General features: G+C 37.8%; 1 protein-coding gene across 29 annotated transcripts in view; it reads right to left on the bottom strand.

The window, feature by feature from the left end:
* Positions 1–14,862, bottom strand: part of TENM3 (teneurin transmembrane protein 3) — a 2,750,454-nt gene that overhangs the window by 147,244 nt on the left and 2,588,348 nt on the right. For all 29 annotated transcript variants that reach the window (XM_065545705.2, XM_045391898.3, XM_065545707.2 and 26 more), the window contains one exon: positions 1,950–2,072. In XM_065545705.2, coding sequence (XP_065401777.1) covers positions 1,950–2,072 — 123 coding nt within the window. The remainder of the gene's footprint in view (positions 1–1,949; positions 2,073–14,862) is intronic.

The following is a 14,862-nucleotide window of genomic DNA, read 5'->3' as shown; positions in this document are numbered from 1 at the left end:
TATATGTGTGTGTACATGTTGGCTTTGATGTAACATGTATTTCTTATTGCACTGTCACGGTCAACAGTTGAAAAGCCACTGTTTTCGAGGACTCCAGCTTTATAGAAATTTCTACTAATAAAGCCATATTCATGTGATGTTCTTTGTTCTTCCAAACCTCTGGGACTGATAAGATCCTAGGCAGCCCATTCCAGAGCTGCCCTAAATTTTCTTGCAAATCTGAGTAACTAAGCACCCTGCACAAAGTTACAAAGTAAACAGGTGAAGCGGCAAGGATTTGAATGTAGTCTTCTGTGAGCTGGGGAGTGCCGATGTGAGCTGAGGCATTCCCTGGCAAAACACCGGGAGCCAGCACCCAGGCTGCGGGAGCCTCTGAGTCCACAGCTTTCTCAGTATCATGCTTTTCAAGGACTGTGAAACCAATTAGCCAAACTCTATTTTCATTTTAATCATAACAAAAGGTTAAGATGTTGTAAAATAAATAAAATATCCATAATAAGCTTTTGTCTCTGGTATAATTACAATTTGTTCAGTCTGTAAAAAAGTTCCCGACATGCATGGTTAATAAGTACCATTTGATCATTTTCACAGGAACCATGCATTTTAAGAGACAGTCTAAATTTCAGTCAATACAAACCAAAAATAAATATTTTTAATTTCTGTGTAGTTACTCATTTTGTTCATATGTGTGTTATTAATGTATTAAAAAAACTAAGGTAATTGAAATTTATGTAATTAAAATTTCCCATCTATAGTTTCAACCCTCTTTAACCCCCTCTACAGTGACTGCCACTGTCTATGTTAGGTGGGTGACATGTCAGACACCAGCTTACAGTTCTTCTGGAACATGCAGAACTTTATATAAAAAGGTTCCATATGGCGGGAGATTCATTATTACTATAAAAATCGAATGTCATAAAATTCCTCAACCTCCCTAAGGAGAAAGAGAAGTGTCATAAAGTATTATTATTACTAAAACAGAAGATGGAAAAAAAGAATAAAAAAGTGTGCAAAGTATTCATCACAGTAAATGGGGACATGGAACACAGCAGCATATATGTCCATTACATGTAAAATAATTTCTTTCTAGTCTTGCAAAGAAACCAGCCACATGAGGGTAGACATATCAATGCCAAAGCTGCACACGAACGTATGAGATCAGAAACAAAGAGGAAGAGTTAGGGGAATCTCTAAAGGGAAATAATTTATTAATCAGATGACAGGAAAGGCGTCTTCATCAGGTTGCTCTGAGGTATCAAGTATTATGATATTTTGCAAAAAGTCAGAGGATACCAATGCAAGACATGTGTGCACACACATAAACAACATGAAAGTATTTGTAATGTAAGTGTACAGATGTATATATAAATCTTTCTAAGTGTTTATATTGAAAAAATGGAATTCTCTAACCACTTAAATTCCATTTTTAATTCAGAGCCAATTGATTTCAAAATCTTTGTTAGCTCAAAGTGCAAATTCTTAAAGGTTTAGAGAAAGGGCAACCAGAGAAAAGGTCAATAAATTATAATCCTTTAATGTGTTTTGCATTTAAATGCTTTTCTAATAAAATTAATATAGTGTTCCAACTCCACACACAAGTTGAATGAAGAAAACCTAATATACCCAAGGTAATGTAAAAGATGATACACTGAATTATAATCTATTTGCAGACAAAAAATAAAACTCAATACACACTTGCAAAAGGGAAAGGCAGAAAAGCCTAGCCGTCAAATCAGAAGGTAGAAAATCGTATTATTCCTGTAATAAAAATGTGCATTTTCAACCTTTCAAGTAAATTAATTAAAAAAAAAACTCATACAAAGATGATATCTGTAATTTCGAAACCTCTTCCCTGTTCCATCTAAACTAGATGTAAGCATGGGTAAAAATAAATTTATAGAAAAGTGACGTTAAAAGAAAAACACAGGATACATAATTCTTTTGCTTACCATTGTCTCCAGAAGGCAATGACACAGTGTTTGTTGGCATGGTATCCGAATTCACTTTTCCATTCTCAAATGTGTCATTTTCAGTCTGCTGTAGCTGCCAGTTGAGGCCAAAGAGATGCATTGCTGGGGGGAATAAACACACGTTGTTTAAAGGTCTGCTGCCTTCAGCTACAACAGCAATCCCTAAGCATGTTTAAAACCAGAGTCACAGGTTAACTTAAAATTTCCATTTTCGGAAATACCAAGGATAACTGCGCAATGAAAATTATAAAACAAGGAGTTCCTCAAACAAATATAATTTACATAGCAATGCAGTGCAATATGGTGGCACTTCAATAACAATTTCATACTATTCACTTCATTGGTACCAGGAAACTCTTAGAAATCAATCATTATTTGCTCTAATGGCTCTGAGTTCCATTTTTCACCATTTTTTAAGTAACTGGTACAACACTGTATAACAGCATTTGCCAAACTTACTAGACCACAGGTCACTTGCAAATTTATATAACTTTGCTGCAACACCTGTAGATGCTTAACAGCCATGATCCTCTACCTTCGGGTTAAGGTAAAAGCAAAAACTGGTCTCACAGATGAATTTGTTGGTACATGAAATTCAGCTGTACAAAATATAATCAAATTTGAATATTCTAAACTTGGGATGAGTAATTTTTTTTTTTTTTTTTTTTTGAGACGGAGTCTCGATCTGCTGCCCAGGCTGGAGTGCAATGGCCGGATCTCAGCTCACTGCAAGCTCCGCCTCCCAGGTTCACGCCATTCTCCTGCCTCAGCCTCCCGAGTAGTTGGGACTACAGGCGCCGCCACCTCGCCCGGCTAGTTTTTTGTATTTTTAGTAGAGACGGGGTTTCACCGTGTTAGCCAGGATGGTCTCGATCTCCTGACCTCGTCATCCGCCCATCTCGGCCTCCCAAAGTGCTGGGATTACAGGCTTGAGCCACCGCGCCCGGCCGTAATTTTTGAATTGACATACAATTTAATAATGGTACAGATGAAAAAGCATGCATATGTGTCAGGTAATTTCAAGTGAGTTTCTGATGTGGGTAAAATAATTTCATAAATTTATATTTAATAAATTTATTAAAATTTATGATTGTGTTTACTAGTTTGCTTTATTTAAAAATTTTTTAAAAAATAACTAGAAGAGTATACAACCATAAATGTTAAGTTTTAAGTTCCAGACATAATTTGAAATGAATACACTTTTTATTATTTTTCTTAATTTATTGACACTATTTAGAAAAATATGTCACTGTTATATTCACCTAATATACTATTCATTTGTGCTGCACAGAATATAGCTTAGGGACTAACCCCTAAGGAAGGTTAAATATCTATAGGGAAGCCCAGCGATGGTCATATTACCATATCATGAAAGAGAACTTTTTTGATATTTTTAGACATTATTTTACTTACTGTATATACTGGAATTCACCAGAGCGATGGAGGAAGAATAAGAAGGCAGTGTCTACCTTTTTGATTACCACTGTCAAAAAGCCCTTCAGACCCAATATATGAAGTAAGGGCACTGAGCTGGTTAGACTTTGGTTCAATCTTCAGTCTAGAATTTAGTCTTGGACAAATTATGTGATATTGTTAGAGATTAGGTTTACTTTTAAAAGGAGGTTTGTTACAACTACCTTATTTAATTTAAGCTCAGGTGAGAAGGTGTGGGCCAGAAGATTCTAGACAGGGCATATGAAGGAGAGCTGGCACAAAGCTAGGCAGTTCTTACTGCTGAGGTATTTTATTTCGTCTGGAATCCAGGTTACTGAACTATTTGGAGTCACCTGACTAGACCATGGCACCCCTCAATAAACAGTCCCTTCTGTCTGCAATGCTTCTCTCTGACAGGGAAATACCTGTGCATCCCGCACACCCTGACTGGGTGAAGTGTTTATTCTAAGACTATTTTAGTTCACTTTTGTGTCTCATTTGTAAGACATAACTTTATATAAGGATACAGTGCCTGATACCTAGTAGGTCTCAATAAGTATCTGTCAAATAAATGGATTAAAGTTAGGAATATTCTATTTTCTGAGATTTTAAAAATCTAAAAAACACTGTGTGGATAAAAATATAGTAATTGAGAGAAAAAGTTAATACATAGAAAACAAATGCATAAATGGCTAAGAGAGGAGAACATGTTAATCGCTGATGAATGACTGCTTTACTATAACGCTGTCTGAAAAGCAGTTGACTGAAAGTCTACTACTACTATATGTAATTAACTAAACTTCAAAAATTTGGTAGTTTTACGATTTTCTATTAACAGTCCACATTCTTTTGTTAATAATACCTGATATAAAAGCATGCTATAGTAAGAAAGATACCAAAAATAGGCAGACAGCTACATCTACCCTGTATATTTTAAATAAATGTATATACTCACACTCCCTGCTGAAGGTATCCTTGGCCAGCAATTCCTCTTAAACTCTGATTTTGATGGATTAAGATATAGGTTATAGAATTCTTGAATTTACAAGTTGTCATCTTGTAAACAGGTATAACTTCATGTGTCATTTTGCATTAAATTGCATAGTGTTTGACTTGCTAAACATTTATCACTTCATACATTTTTCAGGGTTTCAGATGCTTCACCAAGTTTTGAACAAAACAACGGGAGCTAGTTTTGCATAGAGTAAAATGTTTGACAGACATACTCTGGCATAGCAGCAACAAATATTCCAAGAGGGTCAAAGTTTCCACACAAAATAATTTGTCATCATTGTAATCTTTTAACATAAAAAGTCTTCTTGCCTGATAGGTTTGCTCATATTATCAGTTTTAATAGATTTTTGAAGAGTAGACGTAATCCACGGGACCATGCGCAGATGTCATATGTTAAACAGTAATGTGATGTTTATGTTGGGAGAGCTATTTTATTTTTTGCCAGATAGGCAAGAACTTTACATTTTTATTACAGAGAATCTCAATAAAGTGGGGTGCTGGTTCTACTTAAGATGCTACATAATGAGACTCATATCCAAAAACATGATCTCTTAATACTGCACTGAAAACAGAAACCAACAAGTTGTTTGGTCTTAGGGTATCATCGACTTTGAAATTATTGGTGTTTCATATTTAGTGATGCCCTTGATACTCATTATGTATAATTTAAGATATGCATACAAATGCAGGGTGTTAGTGGGGTTGACTCTCCCAAGTTAGAGAGAGAGAGGAGACAGAGAGAGGAGAAAAAGAAGAGAGAGGAGAGAGAGAGGCAGGCAGCAAACTCATAAAAGTCAAGAATGCTACAGAAATTACTGAGCAGTGGTGTAATAAAACTAAATGGGGTATCTGGCAGAAAAAAAGGGAAAATTAGCCAAATCACATACATCTGAAAATAAAGAAGGCTAAGTCCAGTTCTTCAACGCCAGAGTTGGAAAGCAGACCTGAACTCATGGAAAAGCATCTGCTGCCACTATTCGTGGGTGGCACCACGGATCCTTGGTTTAGGCATGTCCAAATGTAGGGCGTGCAGACAGTGGCAAGAAGCAGCTGGGGGCGCTGTGCTCTTCTGAGTCCCTCACTGCTCTGGGTCTCAGGTGAGGAGGTAAAGCCAGGAGTGATACCACGCACTCCCGGCCCCAGACACGGTCCTTGTGCTGGTGGTAGAACATCATGATGCAATATACATTTTAAACCATTCATTGAACAAACACTGTGTGTCATGAACTGTACTGGTACTTCACTGGCATTATCTGTAATCTTCACAAAGATTCTGTTGAATGGTTATTATGACTTTTTTTTTTTTTTTTCTCGTTTTAAATCCAAGAAAGAAGTGGAGATTTGTTGAGAGTTGAAGGTTTTTTGAGAATTTGCATGCAGTTTGCAATGGACGTTAACCTCAAACCCCGACCTTCCGATGACAAAAGACATATCACTACATACCTCTGTATTCTACCAGTGGGTAGTGGGATGTGAAAATCCATACAGAAGGAAGTGAAACGTAGCTTGTGTGTGGGCCACAGGCTACGATAACACTTCTCTACTACATCCAGGACACTGCAGGCTGGGGCAGTATGCGGGGGCTGGTGCCGAGGATATCAGTAGGTAACATCTGTGTGTCCTGGGCACAGTTCTACACAGTACTTTCCCACTATTCTGTCGGAAACTAAAGTTTTACAGTAATATGATGATGATAGTAATGAAATTAAGAACAGGCTATTTTGTTTAACTCCAAGATTCTTAAAAAACAACAATTTAAAAGTTACAAAAGTACAAAAGCATTGTAATTGTGAATTTTAAGGTTATAGCAATGATATTCATGTAGATTTAATAATGAAAAATTTTTATTTCTAGTATTATGCTTCTTAGTTTTATGTCATTTCCATGTATTTCTAGGTGAATATAACAGTGAAAGGGCCATGGATTCATATCCAAAATGTTATCCAAGGCAGAATGAAATTTGTAGGTGACAGCAGTACTGCCTATCTGACATATATATGTATCAGTGTGTTTTTCACAATATAAAAAACCTCAAAGTCCATTATCTTCTTTTTTTGTAGAAAGAATGATTATATTTGCGCCATGAGGTAAATATAATCAGAAGTTGTCCAAATGTTAAAACTGGCAAATACAAGATTTTTACCAACTATAAATGGGAGTATTTTGCAAGATAATTCTTCAGTTGGTTGTCTGGAATTGGGATATATTTTCTCATATTAAAAATCTCAGAAAGGGTGGTTAAGTCTCCAGTGCATCTACAAAAGTCTGTCTATATATCCCATAGAAATATGTATCCACCTAGCAACAAAAGGCACAAGCAAGAATGTTCACAGAAGCATTATTTGTAATAGCCTCAAACTGGAAACAACCCCAGACTTGACATCTGGCAGCAGTAGAATGGAAAAACAAATTACAGGCCAGATATACAGTGGAATTCTACACAGCAGCATTAGGAATGAGCTGCTGGCAGACACAACAATACAGATGAATCCCACAAGCCTAATGTTGGGGAAAAGAAACCAGTCACACACAGAAAGTGAATACTGTATAAGTTCATGTATATAAAGTTCAGAGGCAGGTAAAATCAACTGAGAAGAATGAAAGTCACCAAGGTGATGACCTCTAGGAAGGAAGGAACAGGTAGCGGCTGGCACAGTCCCTAGAGGTTTCTGGAGTGCTGCTCAGAGTGTACCTGGGAGGTGGTTCCACTGGTGTGTTCACTTATCACGATCCACATACTTTTCTAAATGTGTACTATACTTAAATAAAAATTACTCAGGGCACGGTGGCTCACCCCTGTAATCCTACCTGGCACTTTGTGAGGCTGAGGTGGGCGGATCACCTGAGGTCAGGAGTTTGAGACCAGCCTGGCTCTACTAAAACTACAAAAATTAGCCAAGTGTGGTGGCAGGTGCCTGTAATCCCAGTTATTTGGGAGTCTGAGGCAGGAGAATTGCTTGAACCTGGGAGGTGGAGGTTGCAGTGAGCTGAGATCATATCACTGCACTCCAGCCTCGGTGACAAAGTGAGACTCTGTCTCAAACCCTCCCCCCCCCCCAAAAAAAAAACAAACAAGCAAGCAAAAAAGAAAAAACAAAAAACACTTAAAAGTAATCCATCTAACACTCAGCATAGCTAAAAATAACATACATTTTTTTACCCTCCCTAAATCTTCCCTAAAAGTGGTTTTCTCTATAAGGCTATCAGGCTTTCCTTTCCACGATGTTGCGGGTGAGGCAACGGTGACGGTCTGTGCTCCAGCCCCAAGAGGTAACGAATGAATGAGGTTCCGGGTGAAGACACAGTACAGAAGAAGGGCACGTGACACCACCGGGTGGGAGGAAAAGGAAAGAGTCAGGAAAGACTCAGTGCACATCTCAGGAAGTACAAACTCTGAGGAGGAAGGCAATACAATTAAACAAATTCATGTATTGTGGTGATGACTGTCAGCTCATGGCCCTCCCCAACTGATTTTTAGTTTAAAAACATGATTTGTCTTGGCACAAATGTAAAGAAATGGAAACCCTTGTGTGCTGTTGGCTAGGAATGCAAAATGTTGCAAACACTATGGAAAACAATATGGTGATTCCTAAAAAAAGTTAAATATAGAAATACCATATGATCCAGCAATCCCGCTTCAGGCTACACACCCAAAAGAACAAGAATTTAGGTCTTGAAGAGATATGTACACACTTGTTTTCATACCAGCACTATTCACAACAGTCAAGAGGTGGAAGTAACCCAAATGCCCATCGGTGGATGAATGGAGAAAGACAATGTGGTTATACACACAATGGAAGAGTATTCTGCCTTAAAAAGGAAATCTTGTCACATGCTGTAGTACGTGACATGCAAACCTTGAGGACTTTATGTTAAATGAAGTCAGTCAGGTAAAAATACTGTATAATTCCACTTGCATGGACTAGCTGAAGTAGTCAAAGTCATAGAATCTTAAAGTAGAACAGTGGTGACCAGGGGTGGGAAAGAGGGAGAAATGGAGAGCTGTTTGATAGGGACAGAATTTTAGCTTCACACTAGCAAAACATTTTGTAAATCTAATGCACAACAATGTGAATTCTACTGAGCTATACATTTAAAAATGTGTAAGATGATAACGTTTTTAAATGTATTAAATGTGTGTCTTACTAGAATTTAAAACAGAAACTATTATAACTTGTCACCCTGCAGAAAATCATTGTTGTTAAGATGAAGAAATGGGACTGTGACACAAAGTGGGAAACTTAACCCAGAAGGTATGAAGTGACCAGCATCTGACTGTATCTGACTGTATAATGAAGGTCTCTGTGTTTGCTCCTTCAACTTAAGCATGTTTACAAATGGTTTAGAAGAGATGAAAAAGCAATGTTTGGGGTATAAATGTCATGCTTACTTACAGAATCAGGATTTTCAAGGATTTCTTAATTCTGATTTCTTTTAAATTATTGTTTAATTCCTCTCTTTCCCTTTACTACCTGGTATCTCAAAAGAAGAGACCACAATATATACTTCCTCAGCACACACTTCTTTTCTCCTCACTGACTGATGTTCCTCATTACCGTGCTAAAATCTCTCTCACAGTGGTTATGGGTATCTCTTCTTTTATTTTTATGCATGTATGTATGTTTGAGATGAAGTCTTGCTCTGTCACCCAGGCTGGAGTGCAGTGGTGCAATCCCGGCTCACTGCAGCCTCCACCTCCCGGGTTCAAGCTATTCTTGTGCCTCAGTCTCCCGAGTAGCTGGGATTACAGGCACCCGCCACCACACCCAGCTAATTTTTATATTTTTAATAGAGAAGGGGTTTCACCAGGTTGGTCAGGCTGGTCTTGACCTCTTGACCTCAAGCAATCCACACGCCCCGGCTTCCCAAAGTGCTGGGATTACAGGAGTGAGCCACTGTGCCCAGCCGGTATCTCTTAAATTGCCACATCCAGTAGCCTCATGCCAATATTCATCCTGTTTACATCTCAAGAGTACTGGGCATTATTAGCCACCCATCTTCAATACTTTATTTTCCTTTCATAATCCTCCTGGTTCTCTTCCCAGCTCTCTGCTGGTTCCCAGTTGTTCTCCTTAAATCATTATGTGGAAGTCTTACAGGCTATTCACAAGTAATCAAATTCTCCTGGACATATATTGGAGTTACCCTTCCCTGCCCTTCTGAAACCTTATAACTTTGCTTTAGATAAAGATTTTTGGGCAAAAGTAGTATGTCTTACCTCTGTGAGGAAGATTTAAAAACCAGTATGTAATGTGTTGCATTCCCATGCAGTAATCATGCAAATGTGCTGAGTAGTGTTTCTATCAAGTCTAGGTCCTTGAGTGAGCAGAACCCCCTTGACAAGAACCACCCTGCACATGTAGCTTAAGCAACAATAAACCATCATGTTAAGCCACTGTAGTAGGTAGCCTCTGAGATGGTCCCAGATAAGCCCTGCCTTCTGGTATTCACACCCTTGTATAATTCACTCCCCTTGAGTTTAGGCTTGATTTAGTGACTTGCTTACAATGGAAAGCATATGGCAAAAATAATGGAATGTCTCTTGAGCTTAGGTTACGAAAGACTTCAGCTTCTGTTTTGGTTGTTGTCTCTCTCTCTTTTGGACTGCTTTCCATGGTGAAAACCAGCTGTCATATCATGAGGCAGCCTCATAAAGAGGCCCATGTGATAAGAGACTGAAGTGTGCCAAAAACCATGTGTGTGAGTTTGGAAGCACATCCTCCAGCACCAGTTGAGCCTTCAGATGAAACAGCAGACCCAGTCTGTGGTTTGACTGTAACCTTATAGACTGTGAGGCAGAGGCACCCAGCTAAGTTGAGCCCAGCTGCAATTACAGACTGATAACAGCCATTCAGGTTTTTAGGGTTGTTTTTAACCACTCCACAACCTGCCTACTCCTGACCTACACAATGCCTCCATGTATTCCCCAAAATATAGACATTCACCAAAGTCCTTCCTTGACCTTCCTTTCATGTTAACCACTTTTATAATATCAACTCCCAATTCCATGTGGATGGATGACTTTGAAATATGTATCTCTTAACACTGAATTCTTTCCTGACTGAGCTATACTTCAAACTTTGCATTTTTCTACTAGAGCTACCAAGAAATCCTGTGGTACTTCAAACTTTACTAAAGACAAAATAAATGGTCTTTATCTTCATAATTGTTTTGCTTTCTGGGTTTCTTTTTTCTGTTCATGATATCACTTTAGCTTGGGCAGTGAAGTCACTGATATCATGAACAGAAAAAAGAAACCCAGAAAACAAAACAATTATGAAGATAAAAACCATTTGTTTTGTCTTTAGTAAAGTTTGAAGTACCACAGGAATCCCTTTAAAATAAGTTGTAACAGCTGACATTTGTCATCTATAAAATTAATGAGTATACTTTTTATACTATCACCCAAGTCAATGAGAAAAAAATTATAGTATTATCAACTCAGGAGGGACTTACATGGATATTAAGTCATTGATCATGGTCAAAACCTATGTTACTAACAGCTAAATAGGCTACTCTAGACTGCATCTTTTTAGGTTGTCTTGTGGTATTCATGAACTGTAACCATTTTAAGATATTAAAAATTAAATCTTTTGTATGTAATTAAAAAATTAATTCTATAAACTCTTAGTATGTTTCTGTAGATTTTTCCAATAATTAAGAAAAAAACCTTGTTAATTGAAATAATTTTGAGATAATATGTTAAAAAAGATCTATCAGTAAAATTCTATGAAGGAATTTTTTTTTTTACACACAAAGACCATTGAAGTGAGAGAAATGACAGCATGCATTCCTTTTATTTTCCAAGGCTGGAGACGAACAGAATCCATGGTTTATAGTTATTTCGCCTCCTCCCCATAAAATAAAAAGGGGGCATGCCATTGTTTTTAACCTGTATATGTTGGTTTGACACTTAAAAGCCAGCATGTGGAACACTTGAAACCCAAAATGTGTAATTAAAGAAAATTATATACCACCAAGTAACAAATTCAGTGCCATTTTTAGCTCCATGTTGAGAAAAAAAGGTGCCAAATTTTGATCTCGTCTCTGGGGACCATGCCACTGAAGTTGTTACCACAGCTACTATTATTTCTACTGGCATGCTTGAGTTCCCAGATCCTGCCAAAAATGGATGGGAAGGAGGGGTGATGACAGCTGGTGACATAGTCCAGCAATTGCCAGAACCTTGGAGCAAATTACAGAGGATGTTGTGAAGAGAACACAGACGCGAGCACCCAGCCATCAGTCACCTGAAGGTGGCGTGTGCCACCAGAACCCTGAGGAGTGTGCTCTGAGGCTCTGGCAACACAGAGCAATGTGCTTGGAGGGTCTGCCAGGGTTGGTTAAATGCTGTTTAATGTTACAAGATCAAGTGAACATTCTCACAAAGACAAAGAGGATGAGGTAATATGGGAAAGAGACTCTGGTAAGAAAACTGACTTTAAAAATACCACACTGAAAATGTCTGCCATTCCGTTTTGTTTAGTCTCCCAAACCTCAAAGTTCATCCAAGCAAGCAAGGAGCTAGAGTTTCCCTTTCTTGCAATTCACTTCACATCCACTGTGGTACACTTCCAAAAGGAATCTTTCTGAGAAAGACTCATTAGGAACATATTAAGTTGCAGAAAATAAAATCAGAGTCTGACATCAGATAGGTAAGTGCACTGTTTTCAACACAGATTGTCTATTGCATCTTGTGGGGCCTTTTGTTTGTATTAAAAGAGACTGGAGTCCCAGTCTGAATTCTGGCTCTAAATAGTTGTGGAACTTTGGCAAGTTACTGGATCTCTCTGAGGCTTGGCTCTCTCATTTACAAAGAAAATCTGAAGGGTTTGCACTAGATGACCTCTAAGGTCTCTTCCAGATTTATATTCTATGATGTTAATATATTTTAAAACATAAATATTTAGGCTAAATTATTGAGCACAGGCAAAAATACCTGGCATCAATAAGATACCAACACATTAGAATACTAAAGTTGTTCTTGATTTTAATTTTTAAAACTACATTGCATAGAGTCAAACTATCATGTTATACATACGATTCCTTGGATATCTTGGCCTTTGAATGCAGAATTGTTTCATTTTATGTATCAATTTCACGAATACATAAATATACATGATGCCCATATGTAATAATGAGATTTCACAGAAAAAATAAGAAATATACTCTTAAATATAGGGCAATCATTTGATTGGACACACGCATCCAGAGTAAAACCAAGCTTTCAATGTAAAATGAAAGCATCGCATGTGAAGACTGCAGTTTGTAACTTGGACCCCTACTGGTCTAAACTGTCATTAGGAACACATAGTTCTTCATAAATCAGCTTTCGTTTTGGATTTCCTGCTGTGTTCATATACATGTTGACAGAATGTGTTGGCCAATATTTTGGCATTCTAATTTGTTATTATTTGTTATTAACTTTTAAGGCTAATATTATTTCAACACTCTATACCATGCTGACCCAAATATTGTTATTTTAAATCAATATTTCTTTTGAAAGCTTTCATATTAATATGCACTCCAGTTGTCATTAAGGAAAAGAAAATTATTCTGTCAACTGTAGGATATTTATATTCAAAAGAACTAACATTTGATATAGCAAGTTCCTCTTTGCATTATAAGATAACATTCTAAAAGTGTAGACTTTATGAGCGAACAGGTTTGGAGGGAGATACAGAATGGCTGCCAATATTTTATATTTCTATGCTGTTTTTCCTTTCCATCCTTTCTTGGCATAATGCAATTAATGGGAAAAAAGAATCATATTGGCTATCAAAATGCCTTGATGGGAACACATAGTGATTTAACTTTGAAGGTTTGTTTCTGCCAGGATATTTGACTCATATTCTTTTATAAATGATAACATTAAACAATTCTACTTTTAAGTTTCATTGCATTTTTTCTTTCTGAACTACGTGGATGCAGTGTAAGACACCAATGGATGGGGCTCAGGAAATGCTAATTCCAGAGCTGCCTTTGACAGCCAATGCTGAAGCTGACAAAACGAAAATCAAGCTGTTGCTTCTGTCACAGAATTAAGTTAGAATTTTTAAAACCGACCGTTTTCCTGATGTTTCATTAGTTTTCTCTTGTTTAAAGGGTCTGCTCTCTGCATAAAAGAAGGACTGATCCTCCAATCTAATGGAAAGAACAAAGTGTTAACCATCACGATCAGTGGCCCAAAGGGGTCAGCCATTATCTACAAGCTAGAGAATTTTTCAGATAACACTTGTCAATACTGAAGAGCATGGTAAGAGGACTTATTTCAGTAACATTCAAAATACAGAATGAAATCATTTACATGATTTGTGAGTTATTCCCTGCTTCCCAAAATATTGAATTTGCTGTTACTGTGAAATGTATGTAACAGAGGATTCATTAGTGAGTTACCTGCAGCTTTGCCATTGCAATCCAATAGATCTATCTCATTATTCTAAAGCTTGCAGCACTCATTCAACTTTCATTTGGATTCCTTTCTTCCATAACAGCTTTAGAATTGCATACATAGGCCAGGCGCGGTGGCTCACACCTGTAATCCCAGCACTTTGGAAGGCTGAAGCAGGCGGATCACTTGAGGTCAGGAGTTTGAGACCAGCCTGGCCAACATGGCAAAACCCCGTCTCTGCTACAATCACAAAAATTAGCCAGGCGTGGTGCAGCACACCTGTAATCCCAGCTTCTCAGGAGGCTGAGGCAGGAGAATCGCCTGAACCCATGAGGCGGAGGTTGCAGTGAGCTGAGATGGTGCCACTGCACTCCAGCCTGGGTGACAGAGCAAGACTCTGTCTCAAAAAAAAAAAAAAAAAAAAAAAAAGTAACAAATGTTTATGTATGCTACTGACTTACTCAAGCATAAAATTATTTCTTCACTTGTTTGGCTTTTTAAAAAATGGTAAAATATACAAACTGAAAATTATAATTCTTTGAAATTTTAAGGCATTGTAATCACCATTATTGAAAGATCCAACTATTGAAATATGGAGATCCTGAGAAGAATGTCAGTATATTAAAACATGGCAAAATCCAGAAAAACAGCTCCTATGTAATGGTCCAGTTCTCCTCCAAGGGGTTACATTTGAGAGAGACACTGATTCGTGAGTGTGTGTATATGTGTGTGTGTTTGCACAGGTGCATGTGTATGTCCAGAGGAAACCTGAAACAAAATCAATGATCCTTCAGTAATGTAGGCACAACCAGCTCGTGTGATTTGTTGTTTATCATTCAATCAACAAAGATGAAGTGGGTACCTGCCTTATCAAGTTTGGCTGGCTGTGAGAAGCAGAGGGCTGTGGAGCCCACTCGGCCTCTGGATGCCTGCACACCTTGTAGGTAAGGGTTATTCGGACAGATCACATCAGTCTCCCATGAGCATCTCATCTTACTCCTTGGGCAGGGGAGAAAAACGTTCTTATGAAGTCTGCCTTCCATTTGCTCCCCT

Source organism: Macaca fascicularis, chromosome 5, assembly GCF_037993035.2.
Source record: "Macaca fascicularis isolate 582-1 chromosome 5, T2T-MFA8v1.1".
NCBI lineage: Eukaryota > Metazoa > Chordata > Mammalia > Primates > Cercopithecidae > Macaca > Macaca fascicularis.
The sequence above is the reverse complement of the archived record's forward strand: the minus strand, read 5'-3'. Positions and strand labels throughout refer to the sequence as shown.